A 26,557-nucleotide genomic window follows, 5' to 3' on the forward strand; every position below is an offset into this window, starting at 1 on the left:
CAATCAAACAAAGCCCAAATATCAAGAGGACACAAGTTCATGCCTAATGAGTTCCTCAAAAGCCAATATTGGCAGTAGAAGTAATGGTGATTCTCGTCTGATTCACCGGTTCAATTCCAATTTTACAATTGGACGATTTCCTTTATAAACCGAACCACTTAAGTCATCGATTTTCCATTCGACCGACCAGTTTTCAAAATCATGGGGACAAGGTTATTTTGTGATCAGTCAAAAAAAAAAAACGTAGCGTTTCAAAGCAAAACTAATTTCTCTTATAATGATATTTTTTGAAAACTTAATGTCGTATAATAAATTTAAGTAGGGCTTATTTATCCAGTATACATTGAAAGAAATCTGCATAAAGGATAAACTTCTACGCTTCCAACCCGGGCGGTATGATGATACTTGAGAACATCAACTACAAGGAAATAACACCATGCAGCTTCAAGATTTATACTAGCATAAACTACGCGTACACCTTAGTAATCAAAGCTCTAGCTGCGAATTGAAGACTTCAATCAATTTCAGGTCTCTAAGCAGGAGAGAAACATCAAAAAGCACAAATTGTAGATTAGATGCAAGCTACCTGAACCCCCACAGAACACACACCTCTATCTACGCTCTCGTGAGTAGTCATCTTCCATAGCAGGATCTGCATGCATTTTTCTACCAAAAGTCTCATATGCAAAGTCATCATCAACATTCTCCATGGTTCTCCCAGAAATAAATGCCTTTGTACCCATTGTTGTAAAAGGCATCAAGCCAAAAGCACGAGCAGTTTTAATCTCTCTAGCAACCTTCCTTTGAGCCTTTGCACTAATGCCAGTCTACTCAAAGACATCAAGAAATGGATGGTAAGATCTCACAATTCAAATACACCTGGAGAGAGAGAGAGAGAGAGAGAGAGAGAGAGAGAGAGAGAGAGAGAGAGAGAGAGAGAGAGAGAGAGAGAGAGAGAGAGAGAGAGACCTTGCTTCTCTTAATAATTATTCCTGCCTCTGTTATGAAGTTTGCTAGGAAACTAACATTCTGCATATAAAACATTAAATCTATCAAGAGTCATTCCAAGAATAGCAGTACCAGAGATCTCATACATTAGCAATGGATCCTCATTAGCAAGAATGAAGCAAAAAGACAAAGTTGCTGCACAGATTGTGACTCCTGTGTCAGATTGTCACAAAAAATATTCCGTTACCTTCATCTGCCTTCACAGCAGTAAAGTAGAATTACCCAAAACTTCATGATGATTAATTTAGTATTAACATGAGGGACAACGAAAAAATTATTAGGTATGAGTTGCCAATGAAAAATGTAAGCCGAACTTTTTACACTTTCATTTAAATTCACATCAAACTGGCTATTAAAATTCACACTATGTAAACTTCATTGCTTCTATTAAATCAACTAAATATAAATAACATCTGCAAGTCATTTCTTTGTCATAAAACAAAAACATGGCAAAGGCTAAGACAGTATCATAGTTGACTCATTGGCACCATTTCAAACAATCTTGAGAAGATGAACAAAAATGTTAACAAGCTAATACTTTGTAACTCTAGTGCAGCTTTTTTTTTTCATTATGCTAGTATAACCTATACCTTAAACATCTGCATCAAACTACTCACAACATTAACTAAACCTTGTCCACCTAGTCAAGTCTGCTAACAAACCACAAACGAATAGCAAGAGTTTTATCTTTATTTGTGTTTTACTAAGTTAACCACATGGATCAGCAATGATGGATGTATATTTTAAGTTTTCAACACAGTTGCATGAGGTAATTTTCACATAGCCATAGCAATCGGAATGGCAGGGTAATTAAACCAATGATACAGACTTGTTCTCATAATGGAACTACTCCAACAGAGTTCATAAGTGCTAACCCTGAAATCTGCCTGACTAAGAACTTCTTTCGTGGTTATTTGGAATTCATCCCTCGGTTTGGGTTTGCGTACGCCAGGTTTTGTAAAGTCAAGATCCTGTATAAAGAAACTGTACAAATCAGAACTCCATTATGATACACTTGGTACAAATGAAAACCAAAAAAGGTTGCAAATATCATAGGGATAAAGGAAGCATAGCAATTAATGGAGTCACACAGGAGGTAAGCTACGAATTTAACATTGGCTACTATGCCTGAGGCTCAATCTGAAATCTGAATGACCCTATGTTATTTCATGTAATTTAAATACTTCCACGCAAAAAAATGTAGTTAAGTTTTTATTATTATTTTTTTACTGAAGATTTTAGAAGGAACAGGAAAGCAAATCAATACAACAGGCTGGAGGTAAGAAATCTTCAACAAAGACAAACTGCAAGGAAAAAAAAGGGAACTCTAAAAAACAACTAAGCAAACAACAGCTATCAGTCACCATGCAATAGACCAAAATGATCAATATTATCACAAAAATCTTAGAAAGGAAAAGAAGGGAGTGGCATTAGTGATTCTCTCCAGCCACCAGAAATTTTAAACATGCCAATGCAATATAGATTTTGTCTCTTTCATGAGAAGTATTAGTAAAAACAAGGGTTGATTATAATTACAGTGCCTTTTTCTAGTTAAAAGAAGTCTCCCCTGCTTTTCCAACTGGTACCTACAATGTAGATAACTCTGATCACCCACCTGAGTTCTCTCTTTGATCGGGTGATGATAGCCCCACCACATAAGAGGTTGCCATACTTTCATTTGTTTGGTGCAATTAATTCTTCGACAGATTTTCTTTTTTATGGAAACTAGTACTACAGCTACTATATAATATATTTTATTTGTTATGTTTCAAATCTTTCACGCATTTAGAGAGGCAATGCTGGTTTTGATGTGCGGTTGTAGCTGAAAACAGTAGGAGACATTCCATGGTGCACTTGAAAAGGAATTCGCAATCAGCTGTAAGTATAGTCTACTTGCAATAAACAGGTTTATGAAACAAGCCAAACATCCTCTAAGAGAAACAAACACAATATTTCAGAAAAGAATTGTAAATACACTTCAAGGAATACTTTTCCATGAAACATCTGTGTATAATTTAGTTTATCATTACATCAAAGATTAATTTAAACGCAAATGCCAAGACCAAAATAAAAAAATAAAAAATAAAAGTAAAAATTCATAGAATGTCGGAATGTTAAAGCAAAATGTGGAAATATAACAGTGATAAGCAGCGGGAATGAGCCATTTTTATTTAACATACCCTTAATTCATATGTTGTGTAAGGCCAAAAGGTGGCATCATGTCGAAAAGAATAGTCTTCTTCTTCGACTTCATCTGAATCATATTCAAAGTATCGTGCCGCATTCTTCAGTTTTCCATCCATTCCATCAGATAATGTGTCAAAACTTTCTTCTAGATCATCCAACCATGAGTTGTCACCTTTAGCTCTATCTTGAGCCTTTCCCCAACGAGAAACCTTTTCAAAAAAGGAATCAACTGAGGAACTTCTCCCAGGATTATCACCAAAAATCCGCCCCTCAAACTCCTCGGGAGTCTCTAACTTATTAGTTTGCTGATTAACAGTGCCATTATCTGCTTGAACCTCCGGTAAGGGTTTCACAAAGATAAGTAAATAAATCTGAGAAAGAAATTGAACATCTAGAGATGTTGTATAAGGGCAAATTATCATCTTGGTTCCAAACATTGAGGGTATGCATTAATGTTGTTCCTAACATTTTGGTTCCAACAATCGAGGATATTGTTGTCCTCTTCCCCATTCCCCATCGTCATTGTGTTCCCATGTCTATGTAAGAACAGGTTCTTTGCTAAATTCCTAAAAAAACGACAATTTGAAAGGATATACACCCTCCTTTATTGATTTTTGGTGGACTTAAGTGGGAAAGTTAAAGTCACTTTTAAAATGTTTGGGACGCAAATAGGACGGAAAAAACATTAGGAATAGCATTGTATTTACCCCAAAGATTTGCAACAAAAATAATACTACCCTTGTAATAAAGGAAGCAAGCATGAAGTTCTCAGCTGAGCATATTATAAATTGAAATGTCCAGAGATTTTCTTTAATTTCACTTCTATTCCTTCTTCCTTCATACAGCACATCGATTTGCCCCTTCCAATATGCACATTGTACCAGCAATACTATAATTATTTTGCATAGACTAGGTAGACACACAAATATTATAAAAGAAAATTCTCATACTCTTCAGCATTTGTACGTTCTTTCTCTTACTTTATTACAGCTATCTTGTGATTCGATGTGTTTAGGATCCATTCTAAAAGCAGGGTCATGCATACTTCTAGATCTTTAGGAGTTATTAGTTCTCAAAATAGCAAACAAACATGCCTTTAAAAGGTTCTAATGACATGCGATATAATGATGTAATTTGGGAATCACAATACTAAATCTGTAGCAGATAGAGAGACAACAATATAAATCAGCAGGTTACAATTAATAATGATGACTTCTATAATATAGTTACATCACCATCATTTTCAAACTTGAGAATAAAGTAATAACTAACAAGACATTCACAATTCATGCCCCAAATATGCCTAAAGGAACTAAGTCTAAAACATGTCGAATGTAAGCAGATCCAAGAAGTTAGGGTTGTGCATGGAAACCTTCCTGATTGGAACCAAACCAAATTGTAAGCAAACCAAAACCAAATTTAAAAGCCAGATTCCATTTTTTTTATAAAAGCAACTTAACTGTTTTTTTTCTGCTGCAGATCAAAATTTGTTTGACTTGGTGTAGTTTTTTTATTACCAGTTTTACTTGATAGAAAGAGTGATTGCTATTTGCCAGTCAAAATCAGCTCGTAAAGCCACACAATCAATGCTATGAAAACCACTTAAGGAGACTTTAAAGCTTCTGGTGGGAAGAGACCCCCCCCCCTCCCTCTCCCCCTCCCCCTCCCCCTCCCCCTCCCCCTCCCCAACGCAGAGAGAGAGAGAGAGAGAGAGAGAGAGAGAGAGAGAGAGGGTGAAGAGCTTTTCTCTTTCAGTAAGTATGTGTACAATAAACTGCTTCAAAAATATTGAGATGTCATAAACCAGTTTTATATTTGGTTCTGCTTTTACATGAAAACTAAATCATGCAAAACTCTATAAGTATAATTTTGGGAAGAAAATCTATCCCTCAAAATCAGATTTGTTTAGCAACATTTACAGTCACACACTATCAGGATTAAAAACAACAAGACTTTCACATGGTCAAACAGATACACAAGCTCAATCAGACACAAAATTAGAACCAACACACGAAAACATCCAAATAATGAGAAATATCAACTATTGATATCAGCAAAAAGAAAAAATGGATAAAATCCAAAGTACCAGTAAACTGCCATGTAGAAAGTCTTCTGAGCAAATGTGTCTGACGAAACTGATTTATCGAAACAAAATTCAATGACCTACGTGCAACTGAGAGTATATTCATTGTTCTTTTGGCTGCTTCTCCTGCTCTTTTAACAAAACTTCTGCTACAAAAAGTGGTATGCTGTTGCTTTGCAAACCTTCCCAATTTACAGAGGGAAAATGTTACAACACTAATCACAAGAATAATGCTATGAAAGATTGAAGAAAGACAAAATTGGAGGTTTTCTTTATTCTTTAACACAAGGATGCGAGAACTGAACCGGCCGAGTGATTGGTTCCAAGATTCAGTGGTCCAACCATGTTTGAACCATGGTCAAATCAGTTTAATTAAATATAAAATAAAATTATTTAAAATATACCAATATAAATTTCAAAATATCCAAATTCACTGATTCAATGATAATAAAATTCAAAATTTTACTTCTCACACAATACTTTGTCTACTTTTCAACACAAAAATTAAACAGCAACTCGGCAATAAAATTAAGGATAGATTACCAATCAAATTAAACAGCGAAAATCTCCAATTACCAATCAAATTCATGAAATTAGGATAAACAAAAGAATCCAATTAAACAGCAAGTCAGCAACTCAACAAAAACATGGTAGAAATGAGGATAAATTACTAATCGAATTCATGAATCATTAAACAAATTCAATGCGGAAATTGAGAATGTCAAAATGTCATACTAGGGTGGGCAGAGACGGAGAGAAGAGGCGCGTAAAGACGTGGCCGGAGAGGCGAGTGGCAGAGATGCCGGTGACCCGAGCGAGCAGAGACGCTGAAAACAACGCGCAGGCGGCAGAGAAAGAGGCGGCTATGCAGGAGTTGAACGGAGTAGCAATGAAGGAGGAGAGGTCGAACGGAGCAACGATATCGGCGACGGCAACTCCGTGACGTCAGACAAGAAGACGGGGTAGGGGAGGTTTCGTGGGTAATGATTTAGGGTTTTTTGTTTTTTCAGCAGTAGACAACTTTGTTTAAGCTCCTTTTACAAAAAGATAAAATAAAAATAAAAAATTGGGCTTCACGTGATTGCTGCCTTTGCCGGATTTTTAATCGGTACACTACAAATTGGATTTTTATTAAGGTTGAGCCGGTTACTCCAATCCAATTTTTAGAATTATACTCTAACATTGTTAAGCAAGTATTATTCTTTAAAAAAATATTTAATAAAATAAATGTTTCAAAATTTTGGTTAACTTTTGCTACAATATTTTAATTTTCATGGTTCAATTTGAGTTATACTAATGTAAGTATAAAATAATTGAAAAAATTTGTTTAGTACAATGTATTTCTAGGAGTATAATTTACTATTGTTGCCGATAAAAAATGAGGTGTTAAGATAAAGGTAGAAATTTTGTTGTAATTAACTTTACGTGAAGTTGATAGATAGGAGTCGTTAGATAATAATTTAGTTAAATTTATCAAATTATTTAATGACTTTCAACTATTAATTTCATATGAAGTTGTCTGTATCTAAATTTTTACCTAAGACAAAAGGCAAAAGGCAAAAACAATTACTTGATCGTTGTTTGGAAATTCACGCAATTCTTAGAATAACTATTAGTTAGACATTAAATTAGCCTATAAATAAAAATTTAGACAAATAATATAATCATATTATTTAAAAAAAAAACTTAAAAATCCAAAGACACTTTCAGTTGTTCTGCATACATAGTAAAATTAAAAATTTTTAATAATTTTTTTGAAATCTGAAATCAAACTCTTGTACCATATTTTTATATTTTTAATTAAAAATATTTACTTTTTAATTCTTCTTTTTTACTTTCTTCCTTTTTTATCTTTTAATTTTTTTATTTTATTTTTTTCTTTGGCACCTTACATATTTTTTGTATCTATCACTTTTGTTTCTTTAATTTACATCAAAACCACAATTGAGATATTAAGACATCTACAAGAAAAGTCATTTCTATTCTTTGAATTAAGATTGTGAAACAAAACTCGAAAAATGTTAATTTATTTGTTGTTAACAATAAAATAAAAAGTCCAATAAAACAAATGGCCATGCTCGTGTTAATAGATTATAGTTCTATACAAAAAATGTTTGAATCTGTATGAGTTTACGTGATATCAAAGTTATTTTTTTAGTAGGGATGATAAGGGAATGAATAGGAGTAGATTTTCGCTTTATCCGATCCCACTCAAAATACAACTACTAAAATTAATACAGTACAAGATACGAATAATATAAGTTCATATAAAGAGTTATAATATCTGATATAAATACAACCACTAAGTCACTAACAGCTGCTATTTTTATATTTATTATTATGTCATGATTATGCTAACAACAATATGAAAAGAATAACTTCATACTCAAGTATAAATAATTGCATACACACAGTGCCTCCTATTAGAAGTATTCTATATAAGAGTTATAAATCATGTTCCAAGGTGACCAGCATTGTTGTTTATTGATGCTTTTTTTAGTTTCCTTTATTATGGAATGTGAGAAACAGTATCAGCATTGTAATGCTTGTTGCTGTGTGTTGCATTGCATAGCTCTGTTTGCTGTCGTGTCGTCTGTAATGTCTTCTCACTGCCTCATGGCTTTAGTGAGTGCTCCACTTATCAAAAAAAAAAAAATTCATGAACACTAAAACTGATATTTGTAACCAGAAACATATGCTTGTATGCAGTTGAGAAAATGCAAATATGAATAAGAACAAGTATATAACTATATTGGAAGGATACTGTTACTTTACTAGAGGCCATTTCATGTATCGGGGATGGATGGATGAAGAAAAATAAAGAAAAATTATCAAGCTCATAATTTGTAACTTGGAATCATAATTTGTAATGGTCAAATACAATGTTTGTAACCAAATGTAGATGCTTGTATGTATTCAAACTTCTCAGGTCATGCTGAGCTACATGGGGTGGTCTGTGAAGTTTGATTATCATGTCTCTGATTCTATCTGTATATTGCACGGGACATGGTAAGTTACATGAGGTGGTCTTTGAGGGGTTAACTGTCAATTCCGGGAACAAATTTGGATTGGCAGTATAGTCAACTGACTTGTACACTTAAACAAGTGTCAAAAGTTTGAGTCTCAACAATCTATTGACTTTACCACAAGTCATGTACAGGATGACTCGTGGAATTTAAATCTCAAGTTTGGAATAGTATACAATGACAAAAAGAAATAGTTGTAATTGAATTAAAGAATTACATAACCCAAAGACCCTAACCTCGACCTTTGGATAGTATTAGATATTTCTCACGGTGAATTCTATCATATAGAAGAAAGATTCTTTTTATATATGTAGAAATTTGTTGTCATTTTTCTAGTAAAATAAGTGTTTAGAGAGAGAATATAACTAAAGTAGATTAGTTATTAATTATGAATGTTAATAATGGGCTGGTTTTTATTTTTTTTTAATGGATTTAAGTTTTTGGGCCAGGCCAAACTTTTTTTTCTGAAATTGGGTCTTAATTGATTTTGTTTATGAAAAATTAAAATAATAAACATAATATCTTATGAATTTGGAGGTTATTTGATTTTTTTTATTTGGGTCTTAATTAATTTTTTCTGTGTAGATGTAGGAGTTGATTGACTTTTTTTATGAAAACTGGACACTTTTTTGTCATAAAAGATGTATTTTTGTGTTCTTAAAAATATTAGTTTAGTCTTTTCATATATTATTTTTATTCTAATACTGTCAATAATCTTATTCTTAATAATATTTTAGAGTATAATCACTCATTAGTTATGATTTTATTATTAGTTATATGATTAATTTTTGTAGTAGGATAAATAATTTACGTTATAAAAAAATTATAATAGTGCACAAGAATAAAATGCTTTAGCATTTAAAATTTAATTTTGGTTCGTTTAGGGTTTATTTTGATAATATTTTTGGTATGTGATAAAATTTTTGTATTGTAACGATTGTAAATCGATGATAGAATTTAGTGTTTAATTAGAGTTATTTTCGTAAAACCTTGATAAAAATTTTAAATATATTTAGTTAATATAGTTGTTGAAATTTCTGAATATAATTTAAAAATAAAATTATTCATAAATAATAATAAAAGCATAACTAGTAAAAAGTTTAAACTAAAATAATAATAATAATAAAAATAAGATTATTGAAAATATTTAAAAAGAATATTAAAATATATTATTTTATATGTTATTTTTAATTTAATAAATAAAAAATAATTTTTATTATAAAAAGAGTACTTAAAAAGTTGTCCTTTAGAAGCATAGATAGCATAGGCCGTGGAAGAAAGACTACGAAATGATATTCTTGTGTGATGTGAAATACAAGATGTGGATTCTAGAAAAAATTATAAATTATATTCAGAAATTCCAATAACTATATTAACTAAATATGTTCAAAATTTTTATCAAGGTTTTACGAAAACAACTCTAATTAAACACTAAATTCTATCATCGATTTACAATCGTTACAATACAAAAATATTATCAAAATAAATCCTAAATGAACCAAAATTAAATTCTAAATGCTAAAGCATTTTATTCTTATGCACTATTATAATTTTTTTATAACGTAAATTATTTATCCTACTACAAAATTAACCATATAACTAATAATAAAATCATAACTAATGAATGATTATACTCTAAAATATTATTAAGAATAAGATTATTGACAGTATTAGAATAAAAATAATATATGAAAAGACTAAACTAATATTTTCAATAACACAAAAATACATCTTTCATGACAAAAAAAAAGTGTCCACTTTTCATAAAAAAAAATTAATCAACACCTACATCTACACAGAAAAAATTAATTAAGACCCAAACAAAAAAAATTCAAATAACCTCCTGTTACGGTGGGTAACCGGAGATTGACTGAATGGATGGCGTTGGCTGGCCCAAATGTGTGAAGGAGAAGGTTGCCGAATGAATGTGCAACTCGGGAGGCTTCGTCCGACTTATTTGTACGAGAAGAGGGGGTGGTACCTGCAAAGACACTCCGATGCCTAAGTTAGCAAGAGTGTGAGCAGGTCTAGAGAGTATTGGGCTTAGAGGTACCTGAGGAGTGTCAGTGTATTTATAGTGGTGAGCCAATAACCACCGTTGGAGTAGTGCCGTATCTTTAGGATGTTAACCGTCCCATTATCTTAGGGAGGTTGAGATATGGCTTTATGAAGCGGTTAGAGAGATTTTAGGGGCGGTTACTCATTTGAATGAGTGCTTATCTGCCAGCTAATCTCATGTCCGACTTCTTTAGAGCAAGTCGTAGTGGACACCGACTTCTTATGTGAAGGTCGGTGCTTAGCTAGGCTTAATCTATCGGATTAGGCCTTTTAGTTGGACTTGGGCCCTTATCATTGGGCCAGGGTATGAACAGTGTCCCTACTTGAGCCCAAGATCTCTTTAGGACTTGGGTTCAAGTATTTAATTCGGGTTCGTAGCCGACTTTCACGGGTTTTGAAACCGACGTGATTATCGCGACCTTTTGTTTCTGACAGTTACGTCTATTCAAGCGTCGTGTCCGTTAGGGATGCACTTAGGGATTGATGGCTTTGGTAACGGTGCACTCTCATTAATGACTGCTTCGTTTTTACCACTATGCCCCTTAGCATGTTTATAAATACTTTTCCTCTCTTTCCTTTTTCCGTTTCTGCAATCTTTCAAACTTCTTCTTTCTTTGTACGTGTCGTATTCACTCGTACTACATTCTTGTGCTCCGGAGACTTTTGCTTCTTCCTACCTTCATTCCAAAAAGAGGTTAGTTTCTTTCTCATTTTTCGCACTTTTCGTATGACTTTGCTTTGTAGAGAAATAGGTTTGTAGACTTGCGCCTGGTTCTTTTTTCTCCTCTTTTAGAGACCTTTGTTTTTTGATTTTTTTTTCCTTTTCTTTTTTCCCTTTGTAGGTTTCTTCATTTTTCTTAGAGAAAGAAAATGGCCTCCGTAGATTGGGTTGACGTTACTGTTCTGGGGGAGGAGCCGTTGGTTGATGCGGAGTTTATTACTCACCTTCGCACCCATCACCGGCTCTGTACTTTGGATGAGGATGAGCCTAAATATGAGTTGCTTGTTCCCGGTTCAGAGGACCGAGTTTGTCATGGGAGAGCCAACGAAACGGCTCCCCATTTCTTCTTTATGTATGAGTGCATGATCACCCGTTTGGGCGTCTTTCTGCCCTTTTCAGATTTTGAGATGTCTGTTTTGCAGCATTGTCGGGTTGCCCCTACCCAGCTTCATCCCAACTCCTGGGGTTTCTTGAAAATTTACCAATTTATTAGCCATGCTCTGGATTTCCCGACTTCTCTGAAAATCTTTTTCCATCTTTTTCATATGACCAAACCTTTTAGTGGGCTGAATAATAAACAACAATGGGTTTTCTTCCGAGCCATACAAGGTCGGAGGATTTTTACCCTTTTTGATGAATCTTTTCATGACTTTAAAAATTTCTTTTTCAAAGTGCAAGCTGTAGAGGGTCATCACCCCTTTTTTCTGGATGATAATTCTTTTCCTCGCTTTCCTTTATACTGGCTGGAGGCCTCCCCTTGTGAGAAATATGGTCTGGATGACCTGGATGAAGTAGAGGCTGCCGTCGTGGGGTTCCTCCGAGAAGTGTGGGGGAGGGCCCCATATTTGGATACTAAAAAATTTTTCCAAGGGTCTCCGACCTTTGTCCAATCACAGCTAGGTAGTTTTTTCTGGTCTGCTAAATTTCCGACTTGTTAACTGATCATTCCGACTTGTTTGATTCTTTAGCTATTGTTTTCTTTTTCAGAAATGGCAAAGACAAACGCTCAAGAATCTTTTCAGAGGGTCCAGGAGGCTAAAGCTAAGTCTCGCGCTCGGTCTGGTGGTGCCAGGGTTATCTCTCCTCCTCCTCCTCCTCGGAACGTTGGGACTCTTTCCAAGCCTATCGTAATTTCTTCTTCAGCCCCCCTTCAGCCGCTCCCCGTCGTCCGACCTTCCCCTGATCCAAAGAAGCGCAAGACTTTAGAGTCTGGTGCTTCTGAGGTTAAGGCGGATGCCATTGAGTTTGTCCGAAAGAATATCTATCCTCATGTTCGTATAGGCATGGATGATATGTCTGTTCGGGGTCACCTTACCACTATGGTCGAGGAGAGTCTCAAGGCGGCGGGGGTTTGTGGTAAGCTCTTGGATATCTTTGAGAAGGCTCCCCTCAGCTCTTTAGGGACGACCTCGAAGGTCGAGGAGCTAGAGGGAAGGCTTCGCTCATATCAGGAGCATGAGGGAGAGTTGAAGAAAGAAATTGCCAAGCTGAGGGAGGAGAGAGATACCTTTCAGGAGAAGGGGAAGGCTTTGCAGGCCCAGTACAACATGGAGATGGAGTTGAGGAAAACGGCGCAGGCCAGTTATCAAAGCTTATTCAAGGACCTTGTGTCTGTGAAGAACGATCTGCTAAACTCTCGGAAGGCATATGATGAGTTGGAGGACTCAATTGCTGATGGCGCCGAGGAGTCTTGGAGGATTTTCTTGGAGCAAGTCAGGGTCATTGCTCCCGACTTGGATCTTTCTCCTTTACATCCTGACAAAGTTGTTATTGATGGTGACATCGTGGATCCTCCTGCTCCCGTAGTTGTTTCCGAGTCAGAATTGAAGACTCGTGGGCAGAGGATTATTGAGTCCCCTCCACGATCTAAGGACACTCCGAGTTCTTCAGATGTTCCTCTGATTTCCTCTTCTCCCCCTGTGGCTACCCCTCTTCCTGGTCCTGATGGTGGTGATCCGTCTTCTCTTCTGAAAAAATAATTTTTTATGGCTATATGGGGGCTCGGCCTGTGAGTCCCCCTTTTTTAAACTTATTTATATGTTGTTTGGTGATGCCTGAACAATTTCTTTTGGCCTTTTAAGGCCGTTAACAAAATATTTCGGCAAGTGCCCTTTTTGAATAAGGGTTTAGATTAACAAAGTACCCTTTTTTGGATAAGGGTTTAAGTTACCTTGTGCGTGTATGCTTTTCTAATTTTCTGAATTCCCCTTGACTTTTTCTTGAAAACCTTGGCTTGTTTGTTTTTCGGAGCTTTTCGTTTAAGGACTTTCGGGACATCCTTTAAACTTCTTCCTAGGTTTTCCTATCTCTTTTTGTTATCCCTCATACTCAACTTTGTTTTAGCGAGTTCTTATGACTTAGGTTTTTTTTGCGATGCGTTTTTCTTCTACTCGGTTTTATACTCCGATTTATGGATCGAAGTGTTTCCGAGCTTTCCTACTCGGGGTCTCGTTTCGACTTACGAGTCGGATTCGTTCCCGAGTTTTTACGATCGACTCATATAACCTCTTTACACCGACTTGTACCTCGTCGTTTTATCCTGACGACCACTTAGGTCGATTCATGGGATTTTCACGTTTTGTCGAGCTTAAGTCGGCGCGTTTCGTAGAAAGACTTAGAAAAATAAAGAAGGATATTATAAGAGATATTGTGAATGAAAAAGATCTTTATTAATTGGGGAGGTACCTTCTTTTGCTACTAAGGGTCTTGATAGCCTGTTTTCCCTTAGTCTCTACTATGATGCCTCGTTAAAAACCCTTCTCCAGAAAAAACCCTTTTGGAAAAAAAATCATGAAGTTGGGAAAAGAGTACATCAGGGAGTAGAGTTTGCTTTTAACTGTAGTACCTTTTCATGTTACAAGCATGCCACGACCTTGGTAGTTCAGTGCCGTTCAGGTCGGTTACTTTATAATAACCTTTTCCTAAAACTTCATTGACTTTGTATGGTCCCTTCCAATTTGCGGCGAGCTTTCCTTCCCCCGATTTGTTGACCCCAATGTCGTTTCTGATTAAGACCAAATCATCTGGAGCGAATGTTCTTCGAATGACTTTTTTGTTGTACCTTGTAGTCATCCTTTGCTTCAACGCAGCTTCTCTTATCTGGGCATCTTCTCGGACTTCGGGGAGCAAGTCGAGCTCCTCTTTGTGTCCCCGTACATTTCCGACCTCGTCATGGAGAATTACCCTTGGACTTTGCTCATTGATCTCTATTGGAATCATGGCTTCTACACCATAGACTAGTCGGAAAGGTGTTTCTCCCGTGGCGGATTGGGGTGTTGTCCTGTAGGCTCATAGCACTTGAGGGAGCTCTTCAGCCCAAGCTCCTTTTGCTTCTTGCAATCTCTTCTTTAGTCCTGCCAGTATGACTTTGTTAGCTGCCTCGGCTTGCCCATTGGCTTGTGGGTGCTCCACCGAGGTAAACTGATGCTTGATTTTCATACTGGCTACTAAGCTTCTGAAGGTAGCGTCGGTGAATTGGGTTCCATTATCCGTAGTGATGGAGTAAGGTATCCCATATCTTGTGATGATATTTTTGTAGAGGAATCTCCGACTTCTTTGAGCGGTGATGGTGGCCAACAGTTCTGCTTCTATCCACTTTGTGAAGTAATCTATTCCCACGATCAAGTATTTGACTTGTCCTGGCGCTTGGGGAAAAGGACCTAACAAATCCATTCCCCATTTTGCAAAAGGCCATGGAGAAGTGATACTAATGAGCTCTTCTGGTGGAGCTACGTGGAAATTTGCATGCATCTGACACGGTTGACATTTTTTCACAAATTCTGTGGCATCTTTCTGCAAGGTCGCCCAGTAGAAACCAGCTCGGATTACTTTCCTGGCTAGTGACCTTGCTCCGAGATGGTTTCCGCAGATCCCACTATGTACTTCCTCCAATACCTCAGTGGTTCTTGAAGTTGGTACGCACTTTAACAATGGTGTTGATATCCCTCCTCTATAGAGGATATTTTTCACCAAAGTGTAATGTTGTGCTTCCCTTCGGATCTTTTTGGCTTCTTTCTCCTCCTTAGGGAGGATGTCGAATTTCAGGTATTCGATTAAGGGATTCATCCATCCGAGGTTTAAACCGACTACCTCAAGTACCTGTTGTTTATCTTTTATTACTGAGGGTTCCTGGAGGGTTTCTTGGATCAGGCTTCTGTTGTTCCCTCCTGGTTTGGTACTTGCTAACTTGGATAGGGCGTCTGCTCTGCTGTTTAGATCCCGAGTTATGTGTTTGACCTCGGTTTCTGCAAAGCGCCCAAGGTGCTCCAAAGTTTTTTCCAAGTACCTCTTCATATTAGGGTCCTTTGCCTGATATTCTCCGCTTATTTGGGAGGTCACCACCTGTGAGTCGTTGTATATCATCACCTTTGTAGCACCGACTTCTTCTGCCAACTTTAGTCCGGCGATCAAGGCTTCATATTCTGCCTGATTATTTGAAGCCGGAAATTCAAATTTTAAGGAAACCTCTATCTGGGTTCCTCTTTCATCTACCAATATTATGCCCGCGCCGCTCCCTGTTTTGTTGGAGGATCCGTCTACATAGAGTTCCCATGTAGTCGGCTTTTCCTCTTGATCCCCTGCGTATTCTGCCACGAAGTCGGCGAGGCATTGAGCTTTGATCGCTGTCCGAGTTTCATATCTTAAGTCGAACTCGGAGAGCTCTATTGCCCATTGAACCATTCTCCCTGCAACATCCGTTTTTTGGAGGATTTGCTTCATGGGTTGGTTCGTACGGACTCTTATGGTGTGAGCTTGAAAGTAAGGCCGTAACCTTCGCGAGGCTACTACCAAGGAGTAAGCAAACTTTTCTAGTTTGTGGTACCTTAGTTCAGGGCCTTGTAGAACTTTACTGATGAAGTAGACTGGATGTTGTCCGACCTCGTCTTCTTTTATCAGGGCTGACGAGACAGCCCTGTTTGCTACGGATAAGTACAAAATGAGGTCTTTCCCTGGTACTGGTCGGGTTAAGATAGGAGGTTGGCTTAAAAACTTTTTGAACTCTTGGAACGCCTCCTCGCATTCCAGAGTCCATTCGAATTGGCATCCCTTTCTTAATAAGGAAAATAGTGGAAAGGATTTTAGTGCCGATCCTGCCAAAAATCTGGAGAGGGCTGCAAGTCGGCCATTGAGCTGCTGGACTTCTCTCAAACAAGTCGGACTTTTCATTTCTAGGATGGCTCTACATTTATCGGGATTGGCCTCAATCCCTCTTTGTGTTAGCATAAACCCTAGAAATTTTCCTGCCTCCACCGCGAAGGCGCATTTTGCCGGATTTAGTCTCATCCCATGCAGCCTTATGGTGTCAAAGACTTGTGAGAGGTCGGATAAGAGGTCGACTTCATTCTTGGTTTTCACTAGCATGTCGTCGACGTATACTTCCATTAAAGTCCCTAGATGGGGGGAAAACACTTTATTCATCAATCTTTGGTATGTGGCTCCTGCATTCTTTAATCCGAATGGCATGACCACGTAGCAATAGTTAGCTCGGGGTGTGATGGATGATGTTTTCTCCTGGTCGGGCTCATACATCGGAATTTGATTATATCCCGAGTAGGCGTCCATGAATGACAAGTATTGGTACCCCGAGCTGGAGTCCACTAGGGTATCAATACTTGGTAGGGGATAAGGGTCCTTAGGACATGCCTTATTTAGGTCGGTATAGTCGACGCACATTCTCCATTTACCATTCTGTTTTTTGACTAGCACTACATTGGCTAGCCATGTTAGGTACTTGACCTCTCTAATAAAGCCGGCTTCCAGGAGTGCCTGTACTTGCTCTTCTACTATTAGGGCTCGTTCTGGCCGAGCTTGTGTCTTCTTTGTTGTACGGGTCGGGATCCTGGATAAACCGAGAGCTTGTGGGACATGAGATCGGGGTCAATCCCAGGCATGTCGGAGGCCTTCCAGGCGAAGAGGTCGGAATTATCTCTTAGGAGCTTAGTCAACCCTTGTTTTAGAGTTTCCTCTAGGTTTGCTCCTATATGAGTGTTTTTCCCTTCCTTTTCACCAACCTGTATCTCCTCGGTTTTTCCTCCCGGTTGTGGTCGTAGCTCTTCTCTGGCCTTTGCACCGCCGAGCTCTATTGTGTTAACTTCTCCGCCCTTCCCCCTTAGGTTTAGGCTTTCATTGTAGCACTTCCTTGCTAGCTTTTAATCTCCCCTTATCGTTGCTATTCCCGCTGAGGTCGGGAATTTCATGCAGAGGTGAGGGGTAGATACCACTGCTCCAAGTCGATTGAGGGTAGCTCTGCCGATTAGAGCATTATATGCCGACCCCACATCGATGACTATGAAGTCTATACTCAGAGTCTTTGATTTTTCCCCTTTTCCAAAAGTGGTGTGGAGAGGCAAAAATCCCAGTGGTTTTATTGGCGTGTCCCCTAATCCATATAGGGTGTCGGGGTAGGCTCTTAATTCTTTTTCATCTAACCCTAGCTTGTCGAAAGCAGGCTTGAAGAGAATGTCCGCCGAGCTTCCTTGGTCTACTAGGGTTCTGTGGAGATGGGCATTTGCTAGGATCATAGTTATTACCACTGGATCATCGTGTCCAGGAATTATTCCTTGCCCATCTTCTTTTGTGAATGAAATGGTAGGAAGGTCGGGTGACTCTTCCCCGACCTGGTAGACTCTTTTGAGATGTCTTTTGCGAGAGGATTTGGTGAGTCCCCCTCCCGCAAATCCTCCTGAGATCATATGGATATGTCTCTCTGGGGTCTGCGGTGGTGGGTCTCTTCTATCCATATCATCTCGCTTTCTTTTTCCGTGACTGTCCGACCTTTCTATGATATATCTATCAAGCCGACCTTTTCTAGCCAGCTTTTCTATCACATTCTTGAGGTCGTAGCAGTCGTTAGTGGAGTGACCATATATTTTATGGTACTCGCAGTAGTCGCTGCGGCTCCCCCCTTTTTTATTTTTAATGGGTCTAGGGGGTGGCAGTCTTTCAGTGTTGCAAATCTCTCTGTATACATCCACTATAGAAACTTTCAGGGGAGTATAAGAGTGATATTTCCTTGGCCTCTCGAGACCGAGTTCTTCCTTTTTCTTGGCTTCCCTTTCCCTCTCTTTAGTTGAGGGAAGAGGTCCAGGTCGCCAACTCAGGTCTCTTAACTTGGCGTTTTCTTCCATATTGATGTACTTTTCAGCTCTTTCTTGTACATCACTTAGAGAAACGGGGTGTCTTTTAGATATGGACTGTGAGAAGGGACCTTCTCTGAGCCCATTGACTAGCCCCATTATGACTGCCTCTGTGGTCAAGTCTTGGATCTCTAAACATGCTTTGTTGAATCTTTCCATATAGGCTCGTAAAGATTCTCCGACCTCCTGTTTTACTCCCAGGAGGCTCGGTGCATGTTTCACCTTGTCTTTCTGAATTGAGAACCTCATCAAAAACTTCCTTGAGAGGTCTTCAAAGCTAGTGATCGATCTCGGGGGAAGGCTATCGAACCACTTCATCGCTGCTTTCGATCAAGTGGTCGGAAAAGCTTTGCATCGCGTAGCATCGGAAGCATCAGCTAGGTACATCCGACTTTTGAAGTTGCTTAGGTGATGCTTTGGATCCGTGGTTCCATCGTAGAGGTCCATATCCGGGCTTTTGAAGTTTCTTGGAACTTTTGCCCTCATTATGTCCTCGCTGAAAGGATCCTCTTCACCCAAGAGCGGCTCCTCTTGTTCGTCGCGGGAGTTGTGACTCTTGAGGGAAGATTCCAGCTTTAAGAGTTTCCTTTCTAACTCTTTTCGCCGTTCCATCTCCTCTTTTAGGTACCTTTCAGTTTCCTTTTGTCGCTCCCGCTCTTGTTCTAGCTGTTCCAGGCGGCTGTGGACTAACCCCATGAGTTCAGTTACATGGGATGGTCCTTCTTTTTCTGATGCGCGCCCATCTGAGGAATTTACCTTCGGGTTTTTTACCCCGGAGGTGCCCTCTCTGTGCTGATTGTTAACTTCCTGGTGTAGGGCTAGGTCCACATCGTTATTGTCCGTGTCCAGATTCTCTTGTTCAGAATCCGTTTCCACATGACCTTCTTCGTGGGATCTGTCCGCCATCAATGGATGATCTCTCGGGTCCCCGGCAACGGCGCCAATGTTACAGTGGGTAACCGGAGATTGACTGAATGGATGGCGTTGGCTGGCCCAAATGTGTGAAGGAGGAGGTTGCCGAATGAATGTGCAACTCGGGAGGCTCCGTCCGACTTGTTTGTACGAGAAGAGGGGGTGGTACCTGCAAAGGCACTCCGATGCCTAAGTTAGCAAGAGTGTGAGCAGGTCTAGAGAGTATTGGGCTTAGAGGTACTTGAGGAGTGTCAGTGTATTTATAGTGGTGAGCCAATAACCACCGTTGGAGTAGTGCCGTATCTTTAGGATGTTAACCGTCCCATTATCTTAGGGAGGTTGAGATATGGCTTTATGAAGCGGTTAGAGAGATTTTAGGGGCGGTTACTCATTTGAATGAGTGCTTATCTGCCAGCTAATCTCATGTCCGACTTCTTTAGAGCAAGTCGTAGTGGACACCGACTTCTTATGTGAAGGTCGGTGCTTAGTTAGGCTTAATCTATCGGATTAGGCCTTTTAGTTGGACCTGGGCCCTTATCATTGGGCCAGGGTATGAACACCTCCAAATCCATAAGATATTATGTTTATTATTTTAATTTTTCATAAACAAAATCAATTAAGACCCAATTTCAAGAAAAAAAAAATTGGCCTGGCTTAGAAACTTAAATCTATTAAAAAAAAAACAAAAATCAGCCCATCATTAACATTTATAATTAATAACTAATCTACTTTACATCATTCAATAAACGTGAAATTAATTCACTACATTGGAATCTACACTCTGCACCAACCTCAGCTTTTGTTTTCTACTATAACTTTAGTTATACTCTCTCTTTAGACACTTGTTTTACTAGAAAAATGTCAACAAATTTCTACACATATAGAAAGAATCTCTCTTCTACATGATAGAATTTACCATTTCTCACCACTAGAGAGGAGGAGGAGGTGGAAGGAGAGGGGTATATAGAGCAGGAGTGGAAGGCAACAGGAAAATGAACACTTGGAAGGAAAGATAAAAGAGAAAGGGAGAAAGCACAAAGTTTTTTAATTAGGAAGAGTAAAATAGATATTTTCACCAAAAATATTTCATACCGAAATTTATTGATTGTAAATCAGTGTGGTTATTATTGAAACTTTATCCTTATTTATTTATTTTACTTTGAGCTGTGAAGTTATTAATAGTATGAAATCAAGTGTTTGTTCTATGTCCCTTGGTGTGTGTTTCTGGTATTTTATTTCTTTTGAACTGATCCACATGATTTCATGTATCAACCTTTTTGTTATTAACCGAGAGAGAGAGAAAAAATAAAAAAAAATAAAAAACAAAAATATTGATGTAATCTTGTGTTCCTAATGTGCGGTGAGCAGAAAACATCAGTGATCCCCAAACAGCATGACTTGGCATTTTCATTCCAATTGTTTCTAACAAATCAAAGCTACAATTTGTGGTGTTTTATACTTACTCAATCCAAATACCACCAGGGGTAAGACCTGGAAATGTTGAAATTCATATGAAGCACGAGAACAGTTTTTCAACATTAAATTTAATTTTCGACACACAATACCAATAGGATAGAATAGAATCATGTAAATTTCTGGATTATTTTCTCACATGTAGAGGTGAAAGTTCCAAATCTTCCTATAATGAGATGTACAGTACTCATTAAAAATATCTTAACTGAAAATCTTCAGTAAAAACATCAGCCTAATCTTGCTTCTCTATGCAACACCTGCAGAACAGAAACAAACTAATCTGGTTTCAAGAGGATCGAGAGAGCTCCAAATAAAAAATGAGAAAAAGAAAAGAAAAGAAAAGAAAAGAAGAGGACCAGGATGTCAATTGTTTGATTAGGACTTGAGAAAAGAATGGATGTGCAATGGCAGATTTGAAAGCAAATTCAATGGCAACTTTACCTCTTCAGCAAATTTTATCAAAATCGTTGTCCTAGGTCGTTGTTGGCCTTCCACAGGCACAAAATGAGCAGTTACAACAGCTGGAAACCCGGCACCGTCCAGAACACCCTGTATGGATGAATGAAACAAAACAAATCACAGTTTAATGCTGCACAAGAAAAATCATAAAACAGGTTGAAGGTAAAAGACGCACATACCCGTACTATTCCAGCAACAAACGCTCCACAATTAAACGTTCCCATATCCTTTGGAATAGAAATGAATCTATAAGCAATAGATGATCCATTAGGTCATTGTTATTTATGTTCAAAAAGCAAGTATGTAATTACTGTGTAATAAGGCGTTTGTTGATGCTAACAAATTCTGTCACCTGTTTACTAGGAGCTCCTTTTCACTGATCATGTATTCATCTTCATGTTCAGTTCCTTTTTCCAGAGAGTCTGCTACCTAAAAAAAGGGGGGCGGGGGGAAAAGAGAGTAATAAGATGGTAATAATTTAGATAATTGCTAATTGACCTAATCCATACGGGGAAACCAGAACAGAACACAAATTAGTGAAAATGTTTGCTTTGCATTATCTCCGCAAAATTAAAAATAAGTTCTTGATCATTACATAGGGGGCACTAATGAGTAATGATCCATTCATTTCTACTCTTACATAAATGATGGAGGGCCAAAACACATGAAACCCCACAAAGCCAAGGGTCTTGAGTAGAAAAGGCAGCCAGCCAACCATATATTGAATTTCTCCAAGGCGGTTTTATGCACACATTGGTAGGGCAACATTCAATCTTATAAACACTTTTGTTGGCGCAAAAAGCTGTATTGATGAGTTTAACATGGGATAGAGAGGAAGAAAGAGTTCAAAGAGAAGGGAATGGGGTGCAAATGAATATTACTTCATGGTGGTTTATTGAATTTTAACCTTCATTTATACCTACTCTATATACATGTCTTCATATTGAATAATTCTCACAGATCAAGCATTTTGTATTTACATTTCTTGTATTGGCTATTAACAACACATCTTGAAGTTACTATTCAACAAATGAAAATAGACGCAAGGAAAACGTCGATGAATAAAAAGTGTGTGGCGATCGATGGATTTTTTGCTAAAATACAATGAGAATCTCAAAACCATGTCCAACTGATTATGAAATGACAACATGATATCTATGTTTGTTCAACATTTACAAGGTCTTTGACTTGACACTAATAGTTATGCTGTACTCATCCCAAGGAGGCAACGACCACATCAGATCATCAAAGTGAACCTCAAGGATCAAATTCAAATACTTTGAACAGCCTCACAAGCTTGTTAACACTAATCACCAAAACAACATTTGCATAAAATCTAAACAGTTTATACTGTCCTATTTTTTACAGTTAAGATAAAATTGTTTTTAGAAGGTAATGCTGGTATTCCTTTTATGAGTTAGAATTTCCCAGAACCTTGTTGCGATTCTAGAAGGGCATACCATACTAGAATGAGAAAGGTTATTCCATTGTACAACATCAAGTTTATTTTTATTTTTGCATTAAAAGATTGTGTTACACAATATTTTCACAGTTCTAGATATCGGGTATAAAAGAAAAAGTTGATGAAGGAACTAACCTTTCCGAATAGTACTTTCCACACTGTACTGTGTACAAAAGAGAGAATTCCTAACAGTCGTGTCTCCCTTCTATTTCCCTGTAGTTTCAGAAATTATTGCTATTTCGGTCATCCTAATCTCATAACCATAGATATCCCAGCTCATGGGCAAACCCAAATAATTGTCTATTGCCTATATATACAAACATACAAACAAAACAACGTATAGATCCAATAAACCTACCTTCCTCGAGGACAAATCAGTATTGAATAAATAATGACCATCTCAAGATTCTCTCACTATAAAGAGAATGTTACAAGACAAACAAAATCGTAGTGTCAAATGTGATGGTGGCAAAGAAGCATTACATAGGATGGGTACTTCTATTAATATACTACTCTACTCATATAGACTCATGCAAAGATTTCAAATTGTAATACTTATAATCTCAAGTCAGTGAGTCACTGATCTTGTCAGTAACACATTATATTAACAAGTGTATTAATAGGCACGTCCATCTTTTTAATTATTAAATATGTAAAATTGTTACAAAATTGAGATCAGTCAAGATGGTAAGTATCTAACATTCTAACCAAGAAGTTTGGGTTCAAATTCTATACATAGCAGAAAATGTTTTTCAGAAGGATATTTTAGGAACAAAAATCTTTGCACCAAACCCCTCCTCAATCCCCATTATATATATTAGACGTAGACTAGAAGTAGATATCAAATCATAATCAAGTAGAACATACACAAATAGAAGAATCTAATATGTATATGAACATCAAGAACGTAATATATTTTAAAGATTCGCAAAAATACACGTCCTTTTCTTCTTTCAAGTTTAAGCAATCAAATCTGTCAGAAATATTGATAGAAACAAATTTGCTTACAAGTACAAGACTGAAGACTCCAGCAACAAAGCTCAAGGATCAGAATGCAGCATAAAATGATAGTTTTATCTATGGACATTTTAGCCAATAGACATAATAATCCTTCAAAGATAGGAATCGACTCTTTCCATATGTCAGCGTCCAGTGTCAAATAATTGTTCCTAATCAGATAAGTTAACTAAGATTTTGCAGAGAATTATGATAGCAGATTTACCTTATCCCTGTGGCAAAGCAGCTCTAGAACTCGGGCCCCTACTGCATATCCAGCATCCTCCAGTCTAGTGCATTTACATTGATAAATATCAGCATACTTTATATTGATTTCAAAACACAATAAAAGCAAATCATCAGAACAATGGTATTTTTAAAGCCAGGTCAATCTCTGGTTCCTATAATCTAGAAACATTATCCCTCAACACTACACATAAGGGTAAGTTTGGGAGTTTAAAGAGGATGGAAGATATTGGTTAATAATATAATAGAACAGAAAAAGTGTGGAAGGGAGTGGTTAGTTGTATGTTATTCACTTATTATATTGTTTGGGAGTTTAAGACGAAAGGAAAAGATGGTTTAAGACTTTCGTTTGGGAGTTTCACAGTGTAAGCGAATAGAATGGAAATAGTTATACTTTTTTTCCTAGTTGTTGGTGTGCTTTTTCTCATGTAATTGTGCTTTAGAAAATTTAAGGGTAAAATAGCAAAATAAAGAAATAAATAAAAAAAATGACCCAAAATTCTAGTGTCCCCTCCTCCCTCCTCAACCCCAAATCTGTGGATGGCTATATATGGGTTTTAGTGTCCTTCATTGTACTCCTTCCCCTCCTATTAGTAAATGTTCAAACATGTGTAATGGAAGTTTCTTTGCCATGCTATGTTACTGCCTCATACTTTGATCTCTCACACTTTCTACTCCCATACGCATCAAAGAAATCATCGCCGAAAGATAATTAAAGGTAACATTAAATATTCAGTCCCTTGTATCTAGAAAAGCGATATATCTTAATAACAGAGCAGTTTACTCATCATAAACACAAGATCAAGTTGGTATTTTCTTCACCTTCGTTCAAGCTCACCAATGTTGTCAACCTGAGTTTGGTTGTACTGGACAAGCTCAGAGAACAAGAACGCAAATGCACTCAGACTAACCTGCACCGAATGCATCAAATTATTCCAAGAAATAAACACATCAACAGACTCAGAAGTCAGTGAGAACCATAATAATCTATGATTGACTAAACGATTTCAATCTTCCGCTGACATTCCTGTACAAAATAATAGCATTGAAATGCGAGATCTCAGAGAAATGGAGGGATTTCAAGTGAAGGGAAACCTAAACCTAACTAACCTCTTGCTTGCCCTTGGTGAGAGGCTTGTCGAGGACATTAGTATACTGCTTCATCTTTCCCACACCGATCATCTTCTGCAATTGCAATCACCCTCAAACGATACCATATGAATTGACTGGAGAAGAAAGGGGACAAGATAATAAAGACTGAAAAGCTAATTAGCTTAAAAGAAATGAGATCAGTAGCACTGCACCTTGCAGCGGAGAAGAAGCGGAGGATGGGAGCCGCGAGAGCAAGCGGACTCAAGAAGCAACGAGAAGAGGGGACGGCGAATCGGAGAAGGGTGGCAGCGCCGGCAAGAGCTGAAGCAGCGGCTGACAGAAGCAGCAGATGGCGAAGGCGAAGAGAGACGAGATTTCTTTTGGGCTTTGATACGTTTTGTGGTTCTTTTGGGTTAATAATCTGGTAGAGAAGGTGATTCAGAAAGATTTTATTTGGGTTTAGTTTTTCATTTTTTTTTTTTTTTAGTGTTTTTAGTTTTTTAAATTTTAGAAAGGAAATAGAAAAAAATAGGAGGTGAAAATAAAAAATAAAATTTATTGGTTCTATTATTTTTTTAATAAAATTTTAAAAATAAAAAATACTAAAAATAAAAATACGAATTAAATGTATTGTTAATAGTTTAGTTAGTTGAATTCTATGATACACGGGATACACATTGACATAAGATATCTGGACACACTAATTTTAAAATATTATAACACATTATATATATATATATATATATATATATATATATATATATATATATATATATATATATATATGAAAGGTATTTTTTGGATAAATTTAATGATATTTTGATATTTTATTAATATTAAAATATAAATTAATTTTTTAAATTATTTTTAATATTTTATTTTAATTATATAAAGTATTAAAATATTTTTAATTTTAATAAATAATAATATATATTATTTTTAAATTTATTTCAGAATACATATTAAAAATTAGGCTAAACACGCTACACGTGATAGTATTTAGGTGTGTCCAAAGATATTTTTTTATTTTTTATTAAAACACAGTTGGACACAGCAGACACGCATGTCGGACAAGTATCAATGAGTATCGTGTCCAAAATGTATCCGATACGCAGACATGACAACTCAGCGAAATATCCATACTTTATAGATTGAATCGTAATTACTAAAACAATTTAAAAAAATACTAAATATAATCTTTTTAAATTTGATATTAAAGAATGGATATTGTCATTCTAATTTTAAAAGTATCACTCCTTTTCTATAAATTATACAAATATATAAGATAAAAAATCATGTATAGTCATGTAGAGAATGATATTACCAAGAATAATAAGAATAACAATATCTGAAGGTTTGTGAATGACTTAAAGAAGACAAGTTGAACTTATGACCTCTTTTTTGAATCTCTTTTTGCTTTTTGCTTTTGACTGGAATAGAAACTTAGTTGCTGATACGTCTAAATTAAAATTTAGGAGACAATTTGATTTTGTCTCTTGAAAATGCGTTTAGAAACAGAACAACTAGTTACTTTTGGATAGCTACAACTTCTGAGAAATATATAATGCATGAGACACTTTTATTTTGTCTCTTATCGAAGTGAAACAGAAGAAGAGTAGAGAAGAGAAAATCACACAACCATGTATCCTAGTTTAGCCACCACGTGCAATGTGACCTATATCCATTCTTTCCTACAAC

At 37.0% G+C, this 26,557-nt stretch overlaps 2 protein-coding genes across 6 annotated transcripts; both read right to left on the bottom strand.

The window, feature by feature from the left end:
* Positions 1-6,315, bottom strand: LOC130976008 (uncharacterized). 4 transcript variants are annotated; one of them, XM_057900737.1, is made up of 6 exons: positions 5,282-5,460; positions 3,189-4,055; positions 1,884-1,979; positions 970-1,029; positions 610-827; positions 1-498 (listed from the first exon to the last, which is right to left on the bottom strand). In XM_057900737.1, exons 2-5 carry the CDS (start codon positions 3,630-3,632, stop codon positions 612-614), a joined length of 816 nt encoding a protein of 271 aa, XP_057756720.1. In that variant the 5' UTR covers positions 3,633-4,055; positions 5,282-5,460; the 3' UTR covers positions 1-498; positions 610-611. The 4 variants fall into 4 exon arrangements, with proteins under 4 accessions (XP_057756720.1, XP_057756719.1, XP_057756718.1 ...); XM_057900738.1 differs by adding an exon at positions 6,014-6,315 and having other exon boundaries at positions 8-827; positions 3,189-3,520; XM_057900736.1 differs by lacking the exon at positions 5,282-5,460 and having other exon boundaries at positions 3-498; positions 587-827.
* A 14,194-nt stretch (positions 6,316-20,509) lies between these two features.
* Positions 20,510-25,281, bottom strand: LOC130976904 (uncharacterized). 2 transcript variants are annotated; one of them, XM_057901859.1, is made up of 9 exons: positions 25,072-25,281; positions 24,878-24,993; positions 24,590-24,678; positions 23,748-23,811; positions 22,661-22,738; positions 21,416-21,492; positions 21,243-21,309; positions 21,046-21,153; positions 20,510-20,861 (listed from the first exon to the last, which is right to left on the bottom strand). In XM_057901859.1, exons 2-9 carry the CDS (start codon positions 24,947-24,949, stop codon positions 20,832-20,834), a joined length of 585 nt encoding a protein of 194 aa, XP_057757842.1. In that variant the 5' UTR covers positions 24,950-24,993; positions 25,072-25,281; the 3' UTR covers positions 20,510-20,831. The 2 variants fall into 2 exon arrangements, with proteins under 2 accessions (XP_057757842.1, XP_057757843.1); XM_057901860.1 differs by having other exon boundaries at positions 24,878-24,952; positions 25,072-25,272.
* Positions 25,282-26,557: the final 1,276 nt, after the last annotated feature.

This window comes from Arachis stenosperma, chromosome 4, assembly GCF_014773155.1.
Source record: "Arachis stenosperma cultivar V10309 chromosome 4, arast.V10309.gnm1.PFL2, whole genome shotgun sequence".
NCBI lineage: Eukaryota > Viridiplantae > Streptophyta > Magnoliopsida > Fabales > Fabaceae > Arachis > Arachis stenosperma.

Bases quoted from the DNA above. Each gene is read 5' to 3' on its own strand.
- LOC130976008 (XM_057900737.1), bottom strand. From the start codon at position 3,632: ATGTTTGGAACCAAGATGATAATTTGCCCTTATACAACATCTCTAGAT. The intron at 1,030-1,883 runs GTTAGCACTTAT...TTTTATATGCAG, and splicing joins TTAGTCAGGCAGATTTCAGG to AATGTTAGTTTCCTAGCAAA. The intron at 828-969 runs GTCTCTCTCTCT...GTCTTTGAGTAG, and splicing joins TAATTATTAAGAGAAGCAAG to ACTGGCATTAGTGCAAAGGC.
- LOC130976904 (XM_057901859.1), bottom strand. From the start codon at position 24,949: ATGATCGGTGTGGGAAAGATGAAGCAGTATACTAATGTCCTCGACAAG. The intron at 24,679-24,877 runs GTTAGTTAGGTT...CATTCGGTGCAG, and splicing joins TCACCAAGGGCAAGCAAGAG to GTTAGTCTGAGTGCATTTGC. The intron at 20,862-21,045 runs GTAAAGTTGCCA...TCTGTTCTGCAG, and splicing joins TGATAAAATTTGCTGAAGAG to GTGTTGCATAGAGAAGCAAG.